Below are 23484 nucleotides of genomic sequence, written 5' to 3'. Positions count from 1 at the left end.
TGTGTGTGGCATATACAGGGTTTGTTATATATGACAGTGTAGTCTCTGTCTGGTAGATACAGTGTTTGTGATGTGTGACATGGTAGTCGATGTGTAGTAGATACAGTGTTTGTTATATGTGACATTGTAGTCTGTTTGTGGCATATACAGGGTTTGTTACATATGACAGTGTAGTCTCTGTGTGGTAGATACAGTGTTTGTGATGTGTGACATGGTAGTCGATGTGTAGTAGATACAGTGTTTGTTAAATATGACATTATATTCTTTGTATGGTAGATACAGTATTTGTTAAATGTGATATTGTAGTCTGTATGTGGTAGATACAGTGTTTGTTATAAGTGACATTGTAGCCGATGTGTAGTAGATACAGTGTTTGTTAAATGTGACATTGTAGTCTGTGTGTAGTAGATACAGTGTTTGTTATATAAGACATTGTAATCTGTGTTCGAAAGATACAGTGTTTGTTATACGTGACATTGAAGTCGATGTGTAGTAGATACATGGTTTGTTATATATGACATTGTAGTCTATCTGTGGTAGATACAGTGTTTGTTATACGTGACATTGTAGTCGATGTGTAGTCGATACAGGGTTTGATATACATGTAAATGACATTGTATTCTGCATGTGGTAGATACAGTGTTTGTGTGTTCCTTTGATGTATTGAGTACATCTTCACGTTTATAGGTGTGTCAGTGTAATAGCGTGAAGAAATTGGTATTTCTTTGCTTTTGCTGTTTCATGTTTCAAAATCAAAATTACTTTTATCTAAAATCTAATGCAGCACTATTTCTTAACTTACCTTGGACATTAGAGTAAATAGGATCAGACTCACGAAAGGGACCATTAGGATGATGCACTACATTGAACTCAACGGGATCAAGCACTACACTGGACCAAATAGGACGAGGCACTACATTGAACTCAACGGGATTAAGCACTACATTGGACCAAATAGGACGAGGCACTACATTGGACTCAACGGGATTAAGCACTACACTGGACTCAACGGGATCAAGCACTACCATATACTCTCAAAGTCAACCTTTTAGAAGAAACCAACCTAGAAACATTTTATCGATTTATTTTTATTTTTTAGAGGAATATTTTAGTAGTGATGGGAGAGTAGGATGGTGGCGCGGCCAATGTGATGCTGCAAGCACATCCGATGGATTTATTTCTCCGTGTTCCGTGCAAGCATAATGTGATTGGAAATAGCACAAGTAGCAGAGATAAAGAGAAGCGTCTAGACAGACTTTATTTATTTCAATAAAATGATTGGAGACAGTGAGAGCATCCATAACGCACTGACTATAGACGCTTTCAGTAAACTTTATTCAATTATATTGATTCATGTTTCGATATTTCAGTAACTGAATCTTGTCACGGTGATTTGTGCACGCCAGCCGTATGCCTTCCAATAACACGGTTAATATAATTTCCATTTGACTTCCCATGCACTCAGTCTGAAACTGATAAAGAGGTACCTGCCGCTCTCTGCTTCCCTGTCAGATAATGATGTTACAGAATGCAGGACCTGAACGGACACTGGCCTACAGTATTAATGCTACCTGTCCCCAGCCATGTCTGTCGCCCTAGGTTGCAAGTGTGTTTCTCATTCTGGCTACATTAAATCTAGGATTTGAAATACGCAACATCACTTATGGACTCGTGAGCGTTCCATTAGAAAGACTCGCATCACCTATAGCGGATGCACATGGCACACAATTATACCGTCATGGCAGCTTAAGATTAAAAATGCAAAACACTTTATCATAAACTGACTTGTTCACGTAATTTCTGTGTCCTTTCTACATCTTCAACCTCCCCAATCTCCCGTCTCCCCCTCCCCAGTTCCACATCTCTCCCCACCCCTCGTATCCTTTCTCCCGTGTCACCATCACCAGTATCCCCTCTCCCCTCTCCCCTTCCCCAGTTTCCCCTCTCCCCTTCCCCAATTTCCCCTCTCCCCTTCCCCAGTTTCCCCTCTCTCCTTCCCGAGTCTCCCCTCACATTCAACCCCAGTCTCACCTCACATTCAACCCCAGTCTCACCTCACACCGTCCATAGTTTCACCCACTTTCCTCAGTCTCACCTCACACCCTCCCCAGTTTCCCTTTACACCTCCCCAGTTTCACCTCACACCCTCCCCAGTTTCCCCTCACACCCTCCCGTTTCCCTCTCCCCTTCCCCAGTTTCCCCTCTCCCCTTCTCCAGTCTCCCCTCACATTCAACCCCAGTCTCAACTCACACCCTCCCCAGTTTCCCTTTACACCTCCCCAGTTTCCCCCCACACCCTCCTCAGTTTCCCCTCACACCCTTCCCCAGTTTCCCCTCTCCCCTTCCCCAGTCTCCCCTCACATTCAACCCGTCTCACCTCACACCCTCCCCAGTTTCACCCCACACCTTCCTTAGTCTCACCTCACATCCTCCTCAGTTTCACCCCACACCTTCCTTAGTCTCACCTCACACCCTCCTCAGTTTCCCCTCACACCCTCCCCAGTTTCCCCTCACACCTCCCCAGTTCCCCCTCACACCCTCCCCAGTTTCCCCTCACACCCTCCTCAGTTTCCCCTCACACCCTCCTCAGTTTCCCCTCACACCCTCCCCAGTTTCACCTCACATCCTCCTCAGTCTCCCCTCACACCTCCCCAGTTTCACCTCACACGTTCCTCAGTCTCCCCTCACACCTCCCCAGTTTCACATCACACATTCCCCAGTTTCATCTCACACCCTCCCCAGTCTCCCCTCACACCCTCCTCAGTCTCCCCTCACACCCTCCCCAGTCTCCCCTCACACCCTCCTCAGTCTCCCTTTACACCTCCCCAGTTTCACCTCACACGTTCCCCAGTTTCACCTCACACACTCCTCACTCTCCCCTCACACCCTCCCCAGTCTCCCCTCACACTCTCGCCAGTCTCCCTCTCATCCTTCCCCAGCACCTTCTCCTAGCATGCGGTATCACCTCCCCCAGCCTCCCCTCTCGCCCTAGGCCCCAGTCTTCCGTGTAATCCCTCACAGTGATTTCGGCATCTTAAACTTTCCTCACAGGCTCTCATGTTCTTCTCTATGTTAATATATTTCTCAGAAAAATCGCATTTGACGCCTTGGCGATAAATGGTGTCTTGGTTAGAAGTGACACATAATGATTCAATATGAAACACGGCTGAATAACCGACCAACTTCCTTGCTGCAAGACGCAAAATAAGAGCGCCGCGCTCGCCGAATGAAGTAAATTAGCCACAGATGACGAACAGGGCTCACATGGACAATGCAGGACACAAGCGGCTGGCGCGAAGACGTAACCTGGCAATTATCACGTCACTGCGTTTCGTCAGCGGACACGCGAACACACAAATGGCGAGCGCAGCCTCTTTAAAAGTCGCTAACGAACAATCAACGTAATTTCAATCTCTATAGCAAAGCATGATTTGTCAAACACTTCATGTCATATTTTGATTGCGAGTTTAGATCGCCATGTGTAAGATTCGTTAGACCTTTTCCAGGCAGACAATTACATGAGGGAACAAGTGTCTCCTAAAGGCGCTTGTTTCACGCATTCTACGGAAGGAAAGGATAGCTTTGCAAATTGCTTTGCAACATACAGTATGAAAAGAGTAGAGCAGACACAGATTAAAAGTAATTTTCAACGCACACACGCACGCACGCACGCACGCTTACAAATATATATACATATGTATATTTTCTCTCCGTCTCTCCCCAGGGTCCTACTTTGTCTGGACCAATCAGATGACACGTTAGCTTAATTACCACCGCTCTTTTTTCTGCCAATATTTGCCAAACGTTTGTATAATTGGCTCATATTTAAAATGTACAATGGCAGTGATATTGATGAGACGAACATTGTGATCGGATGTATGTGTGCAAATTAGCTGAGGCTATCTCTTGGCTATATTCCCCCCCATATTAATCGACATGTCCGACGTCAGATCCGGCAGCTGTCCATCACCTCCCATACAACATCACGTAGAACTCCCCCGCCCCTGCATCACCACGGAAGTAAGTCTCATTGTTAATGTCAATATTGGTTCTTCATGTTGCAACGATGTATTTCTAACGCCATTCAGCATCGTGTTTGTTTGATGTCAACTTCGTCGTCAATGGTAGAAATGAAACCGTGCATTATTCACATAGTAGACAGACCCGCAACATGTTTGGATACACATGCTATGCAAGGTAATACACACAGACTATCCCACTGTTTAAGTCTGCATGTAACGTTAAGCAATCGATAAAACTGACTAAATGATGATTGTCTAAAATACCAACTGATGATTTTAATAGTTCTGGCAAGGAACATGACATTGAAATAACTCTATTTATGTGTACGTTCGTGAAGTCCCAACACACCACCTGTGTGTTCATCAATAGTTTTTACACATACCTAACATGAGTTCATCAATAATGTTTGCAACTAACCTGTGTGTTCATCAATAGTGTTGACACATAACCTGTGTTCATCAACAGTGTTTACACATAGCCTGTGTGTTCATCAACGGTGTTCACAACAAACATGTGTGTTTATCAATAGTGTTTACACCTAACATGTGCTCATCAATACTGTTTACACCTGACATGTGCTCATCAATAATGTTTACACCTAACCTGTGTGTTCATCAATAGTGTTTATACCTAACATGTGTTCATCAATAGTGTTTACACATAGCCTATGTGTTCATCAATAGTGTTTACACATAGCATGTGTGTGCATCAATACTGTTTACAACTAACCTGTGTGTTTATGAGTAGTGTTTACACCTAGCATGTGTTCATCAATAGTGTTTACACCTGACATGTGTTTCATCAATAGTGTTTACACCTAACATGTGTTCATCAATAGTGTTTACTTCTAACCTGTGTGTTCATCAATAGTGTTTACTTCTAACCTGTGTGTTCATCAATGGTGTTTACCTCTAACCTGTGTGTTCATCAACGGTGTTTACATCTAACCTGTGTGTTCATCAATGGTGTTTACATCTAACCTGTGTGTTCATCAATAGTGTTTACTTCTAACCTGTGTGTTCATCAACGGTGTTTACATCTAACCTGTGTGTACATCAATAGTATCCACTTCTAACCTGTGTGTTCATCAACGATGTTTACTTCTAACCTGTGTGTTCATCAACGATGTTTACTTCTAACCTGTGTGTTAATCAATGGTGTTCACACTTAACCTGTGTGTTCATCAATAGTGTTTACATCTAACCTGTGTGTTCATCAACGGTGTTTACTTCTAACCTGGGTGTTCATCAATAGTGTTTACTTCTAACTTGTGTGTTCATCAATAGTGTTTACTTCTAACCTGGGTGTTCATCAATAGTGTTTACTTCTAACCTGTGTGTTCATCAACGATGTTTACTTCTAACCTGTGTGTTCATCAATGGTGTTCACAATTAACCTGTGTGTTCATCAATAGTGTTTACTTCTAACCTGTGTGTTCATCAACGATGTTTACTTCTAACCTGTGTGTTCATAAATGTTGTTCACAATTCACCTGTGTGTTAATCAATAGTGTTTACTTCTAACCTGTGTGTTCATCAACGGTGTTTACTTCTAACCTGTGTGTTCATCAATAGTGTTTACTTCTAACCTGTGTATAAATCAATGTTTAAACCTAACCTCTGTCTTCATTAATAGTGTTTACATCTTACCAGCGTATTCATCAAAAGAGTTTAATCTAACCTCTGTCTTCATCAATAGTGTTTACACTTAACCTGTGTGTTCATCAACGATGTTTAAACCTAACCTGTGTGTAAATCAATAATGTTTAAACCTAACCTATGTCTTCATCAATAGTGTTTACATTTAACCAGTGTATTCATCAAAAGAATTTAATCTAACCTCTGCCTTCATCAATGGTGTTTACACTTAACCTGTGTGTTCATCAATAGTGTTTACACCTAGCCTGTGTTCATCAATAGTGGGGGCGGCTGGTTAGCCTAGTGGTTAAAGCGTTCGCTCGTCACGCCGAAGACCCGGGTTCGATTCCTGATATTGGTACAATATGTGAAGCCCATTTCTGGTGTTCCCCGCCGTGATATTGCTGGAATATTGCTAAAACCGGCGTAAAACCATGCTCACGCACTCATCAATAGTGTTTACAACTTATCTCTGTGTGTCTATCAAGTGTGTTTACACCTAGTCTGTTTGTTTCACTCCAATATTGTTCACACCTCACACATGCCACGTGCCGGACCCAGAGAGTGGACACCTGCCCCGTGCTGGACCCAGAGAGCGGACACCGGCCCCGTGATGGACCCAGAGAGTGGACACCTGCCCCGTGATGGACCCAGAGAGCGGACACCTGCCCCGTGATGGACCCAGAGAGTGGACAACTGCCCCATGATGGACCCAGAGAGCGGACACCTGCCCCATGATGGACCCAGAGAGCGGACACCTGCCCCATGATGGACCCAGAGAGTGGACACCTGCCCCGTGATGGACCCAGAAAGTGGACACCTGCCCCGTTATGGACCAAGAGAGCGGACACCTGCCCCATGATGGACCCAGAGAGTGGACACCTGCCCCGTGATGGACCAAGAGAGTGGACACCTGTCCCGTGATGGACCCAGAAAGTGGACACCTGCCTCATGATGGACCAAGAGAGTGGACACCTGCCCCATGATGGACCAAGAGAGTGGACACCTGCCTCGTGATGGACCCAGAAAGGGGACATCTGTCCCGTGATGGACCCAGAGAGCGGACACCTGCCCCATGATGGACCCAGAGAGTGGACACCTGCCCTGTGATGGACCCAGAGAGTGGACACCTGCCCCATGATGGACCCAGAGAGTGGACACCTGCCCCGTGATGGACCCAGAGAGTGGACACCTGCCCCGTGGTAGACCCAGAGGGTGATCACCTGCCCCGTGGTAGACCCAGAGAGCGGACACCTGCCCCGTGATGGAGCCAGAAAGTGGACACCTGCCCTGTGGTAGACCCAGAGGGCAATTATCTACCCCTTGCTAGAGACAGAAAGTGGGCACCTGCCCCGTAATGGACACAGAAAGGGGGCACCTGCTCAAAACTCACAAGTGACCTCCGCCCCTGTACTAGACCTCGTTCTGTGACGAATGAACTGAGGCAGTTTTTCTATCTTTGATGATGTTTTTTTGCACGTTATGTTATTCACACTGAGTTCTCAGCTTTTTGTGTTTGAGCAATGTAGTCATGATCAGGCAGTCATGTTTCAAGATCTGGAAAACTCGAAAGAAATATATTCTCCTCACGACGTTAATAGGTTTCACTTGCCACAGAGGCAGGGAGCCAAAATTTCCAGTTGTGAGTTCATCGGTCTCCTCTCTCCTTCTGCAGGTCACACCGACCTGACCTTAGAATCGGGAAAAACGGGACAGTGAGATCGATAGCCCTGGAGACGGGTCGGTAGTGGGCGGGGCTCCAATCAACCTGACAATATCAGAGTTCTACCAGTTCATATCATCACGTATTCAATGGTAGTTGATAATACAATACGATTGTACGTCTCGGCAATATGCGGGGATACCAGATGTCACAGTGGAGGGGGGGGGGGGGGGGGGGGGGGGGGGGGGAGACTGTGGGGCACTGTACCTGTCAAGATGTCCCAGTGGGTGTCGGTAACATTGTGCCTGTCAAGATGTCCCAGTGGGTGTCGGTAACACTGTGCCTGTCAAGATGTCCCAGTGGGTGTCAGTAACACAGTGCCTGTCAAGATGTCCCAGTGGATGTCGGTAACACTGTGCCTGTCAAGAGGTCCCAGTGGATGTCGGTAACACTGTGCCTGTCAAGAGGTCCCAGTGGGTGTTGGTAACTCTGTGCCTATCAAGATGTCCCAGTGGGTGTCGGTGACTGTGCCTGTCAAGATGTCCCAGTGGGTGTCGGTAACTGTGCATGTCGAGATGTCCCAGTGGGTGTCGGTACTACTGTGCCTGTCAAGATGTCCCAGTGGGTGTCGGTAACTGTGCATGTCAAGATGTCCCAGTGGGTGTCGGTAACACTGTGCCTGTCAAGATGTCCCAGTGAGTGTCGGTAACACTGTCTCTGTCAAGATGTCCCAGTGGGTGTCGGTAACACTGTGCCTGTCAAGATGTCCCAGTGGATGTCGGTAACACTGTGCCTGTCAAGATGTCCCAGTGAGTGTCGGTAACACTGTGCCTGTCAAGATGTCCCAGTGGGTGTCGGTAACACTGTGCCTGTCAAGATGTCCCAGTGGGTGTCGGTAACACTGTGCCTGTCAAGATGTCCCAGTGGGTGTCTGTAACACTGTGCCTGTCAAGATGTCCCAGTGGGTGTCGGTAACACTGTGCCTGTCAAGATGTCCCAGTGGGTGTCGGTAACACTGTGCCTGTCAAGATGTCCCAGTGGGTGTCGGTAACATTGTGCCTGTCAAGATGTCCCAGTGGATGTCGGTAACACTGTGCCTGTCAAGATGTCCCAGTGGGTGTCGGTAACACTGTGCCTGTCAACATGTCCCAGTGGATGTCGGTAACACTGTGTAAGTGAAGCTCCAATGAAGCAAGAACTGAATTTATGGAATCCCTTATTCAGCTCAGTAAAGAATGAACCTCTCTCTGAAAGACCATTAACTTTTTGAATTGGCTAGATTAAATAAAATGTTGAACGAAATTGAATTTGGAGAGACGAGGTTTACTTTTGAAACCGGATTAAATGTTGAATTTAAAAAAAAATCAATGTCGAATTAACTTTGCTGACATCCCCTGGACTTGTTAGACCTGTCAATAGCGCGGATATGCGTCATGTAGTCCAAGTCCAAATGCGGTTACATTCATCTAAATCTCGCCATAATCAACACCTCCAACTTCTCAAATTAAATTTTCTGGGGAAACAGAATCGATAAAATGTCTGCAGTTAACTGACAAGGTTTATCAAATATAGTATTCCTTGACACTGAGAGGGCACGAAACCAATACAGCATTTCTTGAGGGGAGACAGGATCAGTGCAGTATTATCTTGGGGAGCACAGGGCCAATATACTTTTGTTTGGGAAGATACAGGACCAACATAAGTGTCCTTGGGAAGGTACAAGACCCAAATACTACTACATTGGAGGGTACATGACCAACACACTATTGCATTGGAGGGTACACGACCAACACAACATTGCATTGGAGGGTACACGACCAACACAACATTGCATTGGAGGGTACACGACCAACACAACATTGCATTGGAGGGTACACGACCAACACAACATTGCATTGTAGGGTACACGACCAACACAACATTGCATTGGAGGGTACACGACCAACACAACATTGCATTGTAGGGTACACGACCAACACAACATTGCATTGTAGGGTACACGACCAACACAACATTGCATTGGAGGGTACATGAAAGACACAACATTGCATTGGAGGGTACACGACCAACACAACATTGCATTGGAGGGTACACGACCAACACAACTTTGCATTGGGGGGTACATGACCAACACACTATTGCATTGGAGGGTACACGACCAACACACTATTGCATTGGAGGGTACACGACCAACACACTATTGCATTGGAGGGTACATGAAAGACACAACATTGCATTGGAGGGTACACGACCAACACACTTTTGCATTGGAGGGTACACGACCAACACACTTTTGCATTGGAGGGTACACGACCAACACACTATTGCATTGGAGGGTACACGACCAACACACTATTGCATTGGAGGGTACACGACCAACACACTATTGCATTGGAGGGTACATGAAAGACACAATATTGCATTGGAGGGTACACGACCAACACACTATTGCATTGGAGGGTACCCGACCAACACAACATTGCATTGGAGGGTACATGAAAGACACAACATTGCATTGGAGGGTACACGACCAACACACTTTTGCATTGGAGGGTACACGACCAACACACTATTGCATTGGAGGGTACACGACCAACACACTATTGCATTGGAGGGTACATGAAAGACACAACATTGCATTGGAGGGTACACGACCAACACACTATTGCATTGGAGGGTACACGACCAACACACTATTGCATTGGAGGGTACAAGGCCAACACACTATTGCATTGGAGAGTTCACGACCAACACACTATTGCATTGGAGAGTACAAGGTCAACACACTGCGGGTACAGGACAAACACACTGTTGCTTTTACTGCGGGTACAGGACCAACATAGCATTCCCTGAGATAGGGTGGGTCGGGCTGTAGCCAGACCGGTGAAGTAGTTCTTGACTGGGGGTGGTGGTGAAAAGTTGACATGCCCCCTCATCTCCTCATCCCCAAATAATAGAGTCATGTTCCTCGGAAATCTGGTCTTGACCGACTCCTGTCAAACAGGTGCATGGATTACTTCATTAATGACATACTTACCTCAGCACAAATATATCTGTTTGACAAAGGGATTTCGTTTTTAAAACTGACTGTTGCACGCATCATTTGGTAGGCTTGGACATATGATAAGTGACCTACTCACTACCCCGGAGCAATATAATAGCTAACACATATCACAGAATAAAATAAAACAAACTACAAAAAATTAATCACAAGTAAAGAAATGTTTTTATATATGACATCATATGTTGTAATGATAAGCAGTTGGAGGGGCAGTTTCTACCATTGTATCAAGTATTGTATTTAGCTGTTGGAGAGGCAGTTTCTACCATTGTATCAAGTATTGTATCTACCATTGTATCAAGTATTGTATTTATCAGTTGGAGAGGCAATTTCTGCCATTGTATCAAGCATTGTATTTTGCTGTTGGAGAGGCAGTTTCTACCATTGTATCATGTATTGTATTTAGCTGTTGGAGGGGCAGTTTCTACCATTGTATCAAGCATTGTATTTAACAGTTGGGGATGCACTTTATTCCACTGTATCATGTATTGCATTTAGCAGTTTCTACTATCATATCGTGCATTGTCTTTAGCAGTGGGAGAGGCAGTTTCTACCATCATATCGTGCATTGTCTTTAGCAGTTGGAGAGGCAGTTTCTACCATCATATCGTGCATTGTCTTTAGCAGATGGAGAGGCAGTTTCTACCATCATTTCGTGCATTGTCTTTAGCAGATGGAGAGACAGTTTCTACCATTATATCAATTATTGTCTTTAGCAGATGGAGAGGCAGTTTCTACCATCATATCGTGTATTGTCTTTAGCAGTTGGAGAGGCAATTTCTACCATCATATCGTGCATTGTCTTTAGCACTTGGAGAGGCAATTTCTACCATCATATCGTGTATTGTCTTTAGCAGATGGAGAGGCAGTTTCTACCATCATATCGTGTATTGTCTTCAGCAGATGGTGAGGTAGTTTCTACCATTATATCATGTATTGTCTTTAGCAGTTGGAGAGGCAGTTTCTACCATTATATCAAGTATTGTATTTAGCAGTTTCTACCATGGTGTAATTTCTTATCAGTGTTCAGCGAAGTTTCAATCTCCATTCTGCGTTACTAGTCCCTTTTTATATTCTGTTGGCCAAAGTAAATTACACAAACTCTTTCATAGGTCACGCTTTCGTCACCTATTCATATTTTGAGGCCATAAATCAAATCGTTAACATTTGATTGCGAAAGATGTGTTGCTTGTTATCGTTCTACATTACCAAATACAAGTAAACAACTCAGGATTGTAATACCGCCACAGTATAGCACAGTTCCATAAAAACGCACTCGACCTTTTCTAACCTAACTTATCATTTTTATAATCAGGTGATATATATAAAAGTGACAAAACGTCAATAGAAGTATATATAAAAGTGACAAAATGTCAACAGCAGTATATATATATATATACACACAAAAGGGACAAAATGTCAATAGCAGTGGACGAGAGGCTCCATTCACCCGGAATGCAATGTCTAACGAGCGCGATGCACGGGAATATGCAGTACAAGGCGCCTCCACATCAAGCGCCCAGACACAAAGGAGCAGTTGGTTACCTCACAGGAAATGATTTTACATGGGTTTAATATTTGTAACCTTTCATACGGAGGTATAAAATGTGATTTAATTCATTTTATTATCTGAACATTTTCTTAGCCCGGACTTGTAAGTAATCTTTATGTCATGTAGATTAATAAACATATTTGTTTAATTATCTTTTATTTGTTTGTTTGTTTGTTGTTTAACGCCGCACACAGCGATATTCCAGCTATATAATCGATTCTGGACCAGACAGTTCCGTGATTGACATCAAGAGCATCCATTGGGATACGATGACACGCATCAACCAAGTCAGCGAGCCTGACAACCCGATCCCGTTAGTCGCCTCTTTCGACAAGCATAGTTGCCTTTTACGGCAAGCATGGGTTGCTGAAGACCTATAATTCTACCCCGGATCTTCACGGGGGGGATTTATTATCTAAAATTGTAGGGTAATCTAAACTGACGTCCAAAAGAAACTTTACCAACTAAAAATATAAATTTCAGACAAAGTATACATTTTTTTAGATGAAGTCTATCTAAAACACATAACCTAAATACAACAACAGTGTATGCAGAAAATGTTAATAGTGTGTTATATGTTTGCGAGATAACACGCGAATAAGTGAAAAACACGTGCACCACGGACAACTGCAAATGCACGTGCGGGTAAGTGTATAAAACGATTGCAACGACAAGTCAACCATCCACAGTGATAAAAAAACACAAAAGAAATGCCACGACTCACAGTCGAACAACGTGAACGAGCCTTGGGTATGGTACAGATGGGCGCCACCCACGTCCATATTGCCCGAACCTTCGGTTGCTCCCGTGTTGCTGTTACCAACTTGATGCAACGTTACAGACAGACAGGGCGGACCGCTGACAGGCCAAGAACAGTCAGACCCAGGGTGACCACGCCCCATGATGACCGGTACTTGCGTACCTTGCACCTCCGAAATCGCTTCCTAACAGTGACGTCATCGGCGACAAATGCCTTAGGTCACAGGGTTAGTCGACAGACCGTGGCCAGGAGACTTAGGGCTCATGGAATCAGGGCTTTTAGACCATACAGAGGACAGCTACTGACAGTGCAACCTCGTCGTCTGCGATTGAGATGGGCCCGGACTGTACGACGTTGGCAACGACGTGACTGGCAGAGGGTTGTCTTCACTGACGAAAGTCGATTCTGTATGTTTAGGGCTGATGGAAGACAACGTGTTTACCGCCGAAGGGGTGCACGAACAGCGGCGTGTTGCGTGCAGGAGGTCGTACCATATGGTGGAGGGAATGTCATGGTGTGGGGAGAGATCTGTGGGCAGGAGAGGACACCGCTGGTCATCGTTGACGGAAACTTGACAGCTCAACGTTACATGGATAACATTCTTCGTCCAGTTGTCCTACCAGTACTCCAACAGCAGCCACGTGGTGTCATTTATCAGCATGACAACGCTAGAGCCCATACAGCCAGAATTGTCACTAACTTCCTCGCAGACAGCAACGTCAACGCCCTGCCGTGGCGTGCACGCTCACCCGACATGTCCCCCATAGAACACCTCTGGGTTCGACAACGACCACACTCTCCAGCCAACCGACAAGAACTGATCTTGGCCCTCCAAGAGGAATGGCGTCAAATCCCACGTGACCTCATCAGACGACTGACTTTTTCTGTGCGTCGAAGAGTTTTTGCCTTGGTCGGACGTCATTCAGTCATCTTTGAATCTCGTCCCATAGATGCTCAATGGAATTTAAATCGGGACTGAGGACAGGCCACTGCATGGTTCTGATGCCATTCTGCTGGAGGAAGTCTCTTGTTGCACTCGCAGTGTGGGCACGGGCGTTATCATGCTGAAACTCGTGGTTACGGAGACGTGTCAAATGATGTATGGCGTGTGGTTTCAAGACTTGATCAATGTACCGAGCTGCTGTGACACCATTGCCTCTCCCTGGACCGATGTTCTGGAAGAACACTCTGTGCAAGACCAATTCCACCCCACACCATGATGCTCGGACCACCCAACGAGTCTCTCTCAACGACACAAGCATCCGAAAAACGTTTCTCACGGCGTCGCCAGACTCTCTCTCTATCTCTGTGTCGTTGGTGTGTCCCCATGGTCTGTCGAGCAGTTTCCGCAGCAGTAACGAAGCGATCTTGAAGATGATGTCGGTCAATCTGACGATCCTGACGTCGGGCAGTGACCCTTTGTCTTCCACTGCGTGGTCGGCCATCTGTGGTGTTGGTGGTCTGGTATCGTTGCTGGAGCCTGTATATGTTCCTTACGTGGACTTGAAATGCATTGGCTACTCGCCGGGCGGTTTGTCCAGCCTGCAATCGTCCAAGTTTTTGGTGTCGCTGATTTCTTGTCAATCTTCGCATGTAGTAGCAATTAAAAAACGAATGAATGTTATCCGATCTGGGTGGATTTGTATAGGGCAAGAAATGGGGCATGTGCATTTCAATTTGCACGGAACTTACGTCCATCGGGTTATCATGGCCGTTGCCGTGATGCGTATGGGCTATCGGTTTTATTGTCATTTGCTTTGATTTTTTTATCATCAAATCTCATTTTTACGGACAAGGTAATGTTAAATATACTGAACCAAATTAAAAACTTCACAATCCTAAAATTTTAACGTTTTGACCAGTTATCATTGTGGGCCCTTATTGTGTATTTAAACAGTAATGGCCACGTATTGTTTTCAGATAACACTCGTTTTTGTGCAGGTGAATCGATGAAAATCATGTGCACATCACTATAGTGACAAAGTGTTTTTTCACGTGCAACTGGTCACGTGGGCATAATACCGCACGTGTTTTCAGCCATACTTGTTAGCAGTCATTAACAACAAAAGAAAAACACAAGAAAACAAAAGTCTTTACGGCCATTTGTCATGCCACGCCTTTCAAATGTGCAACGTGAACGTGCCATCGGTATGTTGCAGACGGGAACGTCCGTAGCTGAAGTCGCAAGGACGATGGGTTGTAGTCGACGGACTGTTTATGATTTACAGACGCGTCTACAGCAAACGGGTACAACCGCTGATCGCCCTCGGGCAGGTGGACCACATGTGACGTCACATGCAGAGGATCGTCAGATTGTCTTACGTCACTGTTCGAAACCGTATGGGAACTGCTCACCTTCAAGCACGACGGCCATGAAGAACATGAATCAAGTCGTCTTCAGTGATGAATCCCGATTTAATCTTCGATTTGCTGATGGTAGGGCGAGGGTGTCGAGGCGCCGTCATGAACGTTACGCCCAGTGTGTGTACAGGAAATTGAGAGATTTCAAGGCGGAAGTGTCATGGTGTGGGGTACTTTCTGTGGCAATGCACGTTCCAGGCTTCTTGTCATCCGTGGCAACCTCAACGCTGCTGCTTACCGCGACCAGGTACTGGCACCAGAACCTCTGCCTTTTATGGTAGCACATGGACCCGCTTTGATCTTCCAACACGATAATGCCAACCCCACACAGCAATTTTGAATTTCCTTCAGAATGTGGGAGTCAACGTCATGGACTGGCCGTCAAGGTCTCCCGACCTCAGTCACATCGAACACGTCTGGGATGTTCTTGGCAGAAGTCTGCGCACTCTCCAGAACCAGCCTCAGAATTTGCAAGATCTTGGCACCATTTTGCAGCAACAATGGCGTCGTCTTCCCAATCATGTGTTCACAAGCATCACAAAGTCCATGCGGAGGCGTTGTGAGGCAGTTGTCAACGCACATGGTGGCCATACATGCTACTGAACTCGTGTTCCATCAGATTCTCGTGCTTGGGACTTATGATTTAAACTGTTGATGTTATTACCGAATACCGTAGGTGCTTGGAACAAATTATGGTTACAACCGTTAATTAAAGGCCTTCTTTGGACATTAATGATTAAAAATTACCTTCTCTGATACATTTGTCCGTTGTATATCATATATGGGATTACTTTTAAAAATGTGAAATTTTTAATTTGACAAAAATTACCCAGATATTTAAATGACAACTTCTCATGCAATGTTACTAGGGGTGACGTTTCTTTTGCGGTTCAGTATATATAGTGGGGTACACACATTTCATGTACACGTTTAGAACACCCAGCCAGCAGAATAATGACGACATCTTACAAGATTAGTGCAATCCATCACATGCATCCACACACGTGATAGCTGAAACGTTGGTCACCTACCGGAACACATTCAATATGAAATATGTATGTAAGAAGTTGTTTATATGGATCTAGAGCCCAGGATACGACACATAGTGATTTATTATGATATCATATTTTAATAAGCGAAATCTATTGTTGTGCAATTGCTTTCATGCGCAGAGTATATGTAAACCTCTCACAGAAATATCTGCAGCAATATGTTTTAAAATATTGAGGTCGGCAAGAATGGATGCTAGGTATAAGCTTTCATGTCTCTTCCAAAGGAGGTGCCGCTCACCGGTCACGGACCTTTACTTCAAATAGGAAGTCTGACATTTGACTCCGTCCAGGCGCGGACAAGAATAGGGTTCTATGAAATCTTCGTCTAATCTGTCATTCAAACCATAGTGCATATGTATGTACAAGCTTTTTCAGTGTGCGGTGACGAAAACTTTGGCATTCCACACAGAAGGTATTTGGCACAAAGCTATGATGTAAAGCTACACCTTCTCCCGCAAAGTAAATAACCACCAGCTGTTTTATGCTTCATGCATGTAAATACGTGGTGCTATATATATGAACATGGTAAATGATATATTGATAAATGTTGCACTATATTAGAAGGGGGAATTCCCCGGTTAGTTCTAAGGCGCTTTTGAAACAGATAGCGCACTTCCTCGTGTGTTTACTATTGGCGATTAATACCTACGTGCAATTATCTACTTATGTTTACTGGCATGTCTAGCAGCATGTATGTGTGCCACCTCTTGGGTACAGACAACAGTCTATCAGCGTCTGTGGCGAGGTGAGACCCAGCGATCAGGAAATGTAGGACACTTTATCACTTCTCTATCATATCCAGGGGAATGCGGTATGTTGCGGATCGCGGTAGGTCGACGTGACCTGCCAGGGGGCAGAGTGACCCCACAGGAGGCGCGGGACTGCTGCAGGAGTACCTGACATTCATCTAGTGTCTTAACTGTTGGTGTACGTGTTTTCTTCGCGAGTGTTGGGGTCCTGGCAGTTGAGGATCTTTTAAGAGCTGTACATTAACATCATGCATTCTTCTACTACCGTGTTAGTTAACTGCTTTAAGGGTTGAAATATATACAACTTAAGAATGCTTTATCATTTCAGGTACAGATGATGTAAAACGTAAATGCAACATGTTTATGTTTATTGATGGACAAACAGTACTGAAACAATTTAAAAAATTGTAAATTAATGATACGCGTTATATTTTCATAATACATTAAGTATCTTGACATAAAACAAACTTATATGTCAACACTAGCTGTATGTTTACCATATTTATATGTTTGTTCATACAAAATTCATAATATACCCAATATAGTACTACTGTGGCTGTCAATATTATATAAAACGCTAAGTGGATTTTGTTTATAAAGCACTTAAAACACATCTAATGAAACGGCGACACTAAAATTGAAGGAGAGATCGGAAATGCGTGTTTGATGCGTATAGTTAATCATTCGTGCTTGTATACACAAATACTCATGCTGGCATCGCCGAGTTTCAAGAAACATTCGTTGTACTATTTCAGTTGTGATTTTTTGTTTAGGAGCGTAAGATGCCATATCCCAATATGTTGATATCCGTTAACAGCTGACATGTCCGTGTACACCGCTATGTGTGCTTCATGATGAGCAAATTAGCAAATCTCTCTGCTCGTAAAGCAATTAACCCGTTCATAACCGCGCATGAGAATAACATATTAATGACAATCATAAAGTCATTAGTGCACACTGCTCTATAAATGCGATATTATCTGTGGATTTAAACATGCGTTTGTCACCTTGTAGTTGGTGTTCCACATTCTAAACCATAATTTCCCTTGGGTGTTTGACAAATGACACAGGCCGACACAGTGAACTGTCTGATCCTGCTGCACTGAAGCGAGATGTACTCACAACATTTTATTACTGCCAACACCTCGAGCTTAGACGTCATGAATATTTCCACCTCTAAATGAATATTTAATGACTCGCACAAAAAAGCCGTAAACTGCCGTGCAAACTGTGGCAGTAAAGAACACGATCTATTTAAATTCGCTTCGCCCCATCGCCAGGGCCTCCACCTGGCGTCGTGAGCTAGTCACCTTCGATTTAACTACGTCCTTTTCTCTGTGGTTCATCCAGGGAGCTTCGCATGGCACGGCACAGGCATGGGCCATGCATGTATTTAAAATCCATTCCTAACGTTATTAGAGGCTTGGGTCACCTCGCTAGGATCTTTCCGTGAGACTCATTGACCCGATAGCCGTGTTGAATCTGTGTGACATTGATAGTGTTAAACGTGGTGCTGCCATGATAACGAGCGCCTGTATTCAGCACTGTCGCCTGCTATTTATGAGAGACTCAGTAATTATCTCACCTCACCCTGTTGTTCACCGCATCATGTTTTGGCATCAAATATATAACGTACGTACAAAACATGCCGTCCGCCGTGCACATCTAGTACAACATATGACGTCCGCCGTGCACACCCTGTACAACACATGCCGTCCTACCGTGCACATCCAGCACAACACATGCCGTCCACCGTGCACACCCAGCGCAACACATGCCGTCCACCGTGCACACCCAGCACAACACATGCCGTCCTACCGTGCACACCCAGCACAACACATGCCGTCCACCGTGCACACCCAGCACAACACATGCCGTCCACCGTGCATACCCAGCACAACATATGACGTTTATCGTGCACACCTAGCACAACATATAACGTCCCACCGTGCACAACCAGCACAACATATGACGTTCATCGTGCACACCATACTCAACGTTTGATGTCCCACCGTGCACACCCAGCACAACATATGACGTCCGGCGTGCACACCTAGCACAACATATGATGTCCCACCGTGCACATCCAGTACAAGATATGACGTCCACCGTGTACACGCAGCCCAACATATGAGTGAGTGAGTGAGTATGGTTTTATGCCGCTTTTAGCAATATTCCAGCAATATCACGGCGGGGGACACCACAAATGGGCTTCACACATTGTACCCATGTCGGGAATCGAACCCGGGTCTTCGGCGTGACGAGCGAACGCTTTAACCACTAGGCTACCCGACCGCCCCCCCCAACATATGACGTCCTGCGTGCACATCTAGCACAACACATGATGTTCACCGTGCACACCATGCCCTGTACCCCACTCAGACTCCACCACGACCCCCTCAACCATGCCCTATACCCAACTCCCACCCTACCTCGACTCAATCAACCATGCCCCATAAGAAAAACCTCTCACCCCGACCCTACCGCCCCGCACCCCAAACCATGCCCTATAACTCGCTCCCACTCGAGCCAACAATCAGAGGCCCTGATAACTCTTGTCATAGACCAGATCTCCTTGATACGTCAACGAGCACCTGTCACTTCATGTATTGAATGCTGTGGCAGTTATATGAGGCTGAAGCTGAAGACCAAGAACGGGCCGAGAAATACCATGGGAGATAACTCGTTCTTCAATGTCATTGCTGAGAAATGGAAACTTGCAAAGTGAGAGGTCTAGACATCCTACTCGCCCTTCGTACATAAGACATAAATGCATTATGTTACAATTGTAAGCGTTCGCTGTGTTAGGCACGTACATGTGTACATTGTGTTATAAATGTGTATGCGTACACTGTTTTATATATCTACACGTGTACACTGTTATATATGTGCATGCATTCACTGTTATATAGTTGTATGTATGCAGTGTTATACATTTGTATGCATACACATGTTATTACAAGTACAAGTACACTGTTATATACTGGTATGCGTACATTATATGTACATGCATACACTGTGTTATATATTTGTATGCATACAGTGTTATATGTACCTGCATGCAATGTGATATATATTTGTATGCGTACACTGGGTTATATACTAGTATTTGTATGCATACAATGTGTTATATATTTGTTATATGTGAGGGGTATGTACATTGTTATATGTGAGGGGTATGTACATTGTTATATGTGAGGGGTATGTACATTGTTATATGTGTGGGGTATGTACATCGTTATATGTGTGGGGCATGTTCATTGTTATATGTGAGGGGCATGTCCGTCGTTATATGTGAGGGGCATGTCCATCGTTATATGTGAGGGGCATGTACATTGTTATATGTGAGGGGTATGTACATTGTTTTATGTGAAGAGTATGTACATTGTTTTATGTGAGGAGTATGTATATTGTTACACGTGAGGAGTATTCAGATACTCATAAATACACCTCGAGACTTGGTTGTTGTAGACAATGTATATTGCGAGACTCATCAGTACACCTCGAGACTTGGTTGTTGTAGACAATGTATAGTGAGAGACTCATCAGTACACCTCGAGACTTGGTTGTTGTAGACGATGTATCGTGAGAGACTCATCAGTACACCTCGAGACTTGGTTGTTGTAGACAATGTAAAGTGAGAGACTCATCGGTACACCTCGAGACTTGGTTGTTGTAGACAATGTAAAGTGAGAGACTCATCAGTACACCTCGAGACTTGGTTGTTGTAGACAATGTATAGTGAGAGACTCATCAGTACACCTCGAGACTTGGTTGTTGTAGACAATGTATAGTGAGAGACTCATCGGTACACCTCGAGACTTGGTTGTTGTAGACGATGTATAGTGAGAGACTCATCGGTACACCTCGAGACTCGGTTGTTGTAGACAATGTAAAGTGAGAGACTCATCAGTACACCTCGAGACTCGGTTGTTGTAGACAATGTATAGTGAGAGACTCATCAGTACACCTCGAGACTTGGTTGTTGTAGACAATGTAAAGTGAGAGACTCATAAGTGCACCTTGAGACGTGGTTCAGTGAGAGACTCATCAGTACACCTCGAGACTTGGTTGTTGTAGACAATGTATAGTTAGAGACTCATCAGTACACCTCGAGACTTGGTTGTTGTAGACAATGTATATTGTGAGAGACTCATCAGTACACCTCGAGACTCTGTTGTTGTAGACAATGTATATTGTGAGAGACTCATCAGTACACCTCGAGACTTGGTTGTTGTAGACAATGTATAGTGAGAGACTCATCAGTACACCTTGAGACGTGGTTCAGTGAGAGACTCATCAGTACACCTCGAGACTTGGTTGTTGTAGACAATGTATAGTTAGAGACTCATTAGTGCACCTCGAGACTTGGTTGTTGTAGACAATGTATAGTTAGAGACTCATTAGTGCACCTTGAGACTTGGTTGTTGTAGACAATGTATAGTGAGTGACTCATCAGTACACCTCGAGACTTGGTTGTTGTAGACAATGTATAGTGAGTGACTCATCAGTACACCTCGAGACTTGGTTGTTGTAGACAATGTATAGTGAGTGACTCATCAGTACACCTCGAGACTTGGTTGTTGTAGACAATGCATAGTGAGAGACTCATCAGTACACCTCGAGACTTGGTTGTTGTGACAATGTATATTGCGAGACTCATCAGTACACCTCGAGACTTGGTTGTTGTAGACAATGTATATTGTGAGATTCATCAGTGCACCTTGAGACGTGATTCAGTGAGAGACTCATCAGTGCACCTTGAGACGTGATTCAGTGAGAGACTCATCAGTGCACCTTGAGACGTGGTTCAGTGAGAGACTCGTCAGTGTACCTTGAGACTTGGTTCAGTGAGAGACTCATCAGTGTACCTTGAGACGTGGTCCAGTGAGAGACTCGCCAGTGAACCTTGAGACGTGTTTCAGTGAGAGACTCATCAGTGCACCTTGAGACGTGATTCAGTGAGAAACTTATCAGTGTACCCTGAGACGTGGTTCAGTGAGAGACTCATCAGTGCACCTCGAGACATGATTCAGTGAGAGACTCATCAGTGTACCTTGAGACGTGGTTCAGTGAGAGACTCATCAGTGCACCTTGAGACGTGGTTCAGTGGGAGACTCATCAGTGTACCTTGAGACGTGATTCAGTGAGAGACTCATCAGTGCACCTTGAGACGTGATTCAATGAGAGACTCATCAGTGTACCTTGAGACATGATTCAGTGAGAGACTCATCAGTGTACCTTGAGACTAGGTTGTTGTAGACAATGAATAGTGAGGTACTCATCAGTACACCTTGGAAATGGATTGTTGTAATCCAGTACACATTACTATGATATCTAGTTGTAAGTTGAAGTAAATCAATGGTTATTTATGTTGTGAAGCCGAATGCTTGTGTGTTTCTGAGTGCACTCTCACATTTCTAATCCATCACAAAAACCTCGCATCATTTTGAAGTGCAATTCCAGCTGTAATGAATATTTTATTTTGAAGTATTTTATCTCTGTCTAATATGTGCGTGACAATCTGCATTCATCACGAGGCGGACCAGCACCCATAACAGCCTCCTTTGTCATATCTCCTCAAGTCTAACCCTTTGTTCACATATGTCATAATCGCTTTGTACATTCACCCGTGGATCTAATGACTCATCATTATCAAGTGTATGTTCGTGGTCGACAGACGAATCCTTTTAATCTTCCCCATATACATATTTCACAGTACCAGTGCTGATTGTCCCACATGAACTAGTCAGAGATCAAAGCTCCTTGTCCCACTTGTTTCTCTGGACCTGGAACGGCTTAAAACTTTTGAGCCCCTGGACATTGGTGGCATCAAAGTTTTATTTGAGGCTTTGGTCGACGCCAGACTGGCGCAATACGTGTGTCAAATTTTATTACTAGTATTGTTAATTGCGCCAAACTAATTAAACCGGAAAAGACAAATGTTGTCATATGTGACGTTCTACGTCAATGCTCGTGTAGAGGTCGGGACTGCCTTCCCTGCGCCACACCTCCAGGTCATGTGACCTGTTGTGTGAGATGTGAGTGGTGGAATATCGATTGTACCCAGGGAGGACTCTGTGTCCTGGCACGTCCTGACCCGCCATTTCAAAGTTGCTGTTTGTGCAAAGAAACAGCGACATTTTCGTATCGGAAATTGATTCAAAAGGTCTTGGATTGATTCACCCATGCTCTTGTAGGAAGCCCTTGGACCGGAAGTAGCACATTTGATTTTGACGGTGGCCACACTGAAGGAATACAACTGATCTGAGCAAAATATTCCACACGCAATTATTTTTTACTGTTTTATTATGTTTCTGTATGTTATATCATGACATGCTGATGTAAATAGGTGAAATATATGTATTGTAACAACGGGGTAGAACGTTTTCCCCACACTTTTTAAGAAATAATAAAAACACTAGCAGCTGATATATAGACGGTTCATATGTAGTTGCTATGTTTTAATTTGTTTTTCGCCCTCGCGATAGGTATGACTCGTAAAAACGGAAAATTTCTAAAACGTGTTTAGTATGCGAACCTCGAACATTTCATCCAAAGGCGTTCAGGTTGAGACCCATCAATACCAAAGACATCTTAGAGGGAGGATGAAATGGGGAGATTTT

General features: G+C 44.5%; 3 protein-coding genes across 3 annotated transcripts in view; 1 reads left to right on the top strand and 2 right to left on the bottom strand.

The window, feature by feature from the left end:
* The window catches only part of LOC139448541 (muscleblind-like protein 2a), a 329809-nt gene that overhangs the window by 214868 nt on the left and 91457 nt on the right, over positions 1-23484 (bottom strand). The gene's annotated exons all lie outside the window — the stretch shown is intronic.
* Positions 852-2992, top strand: LOC139448897 (uncharacterized). Its single transcript, XM_071230414.1, has 2 exons — positions 852-1039; positions 1855-2992. The coding sequence occupies exons 1-2, from the start codon at positions 852-854 to the stop codon at positions 2990-2992; spliced, it is 1326 nt and encodes a 441-aa protein (XP_071086515.1).
* Positions 13623-14141, bottom strand: LOC139448895 (uncharacterized). The gene has a single exon (XM_071230413.1). It carries the CDS (start codon positions 14139-14141, stop codon positions 13623-13625), a length of 519 nt encoding a protein of 172 aa, XP_071086514.1.

This window comes from Haliotis cracherodii, unplaced genomic scaffold (assembly GCF_022045235.1).
Source record: "Haliotis cracherodii isolate W230 unplaced genomic scaffold, xgHalCrac1.p SCAF_7, whole genome shotgun sequence".
Classification (NCBI taxonomy): Eukaryota; Metazoa; Mollusca; class Gastropoda; order Lepetellida; family Haliotidae; genus Haliotis; species Haliotis cracherodii.
Note: the sequence above shows the minus strand (reverse complement) of the source record. Positions and strands in the feature narration are given on the sequence as shown.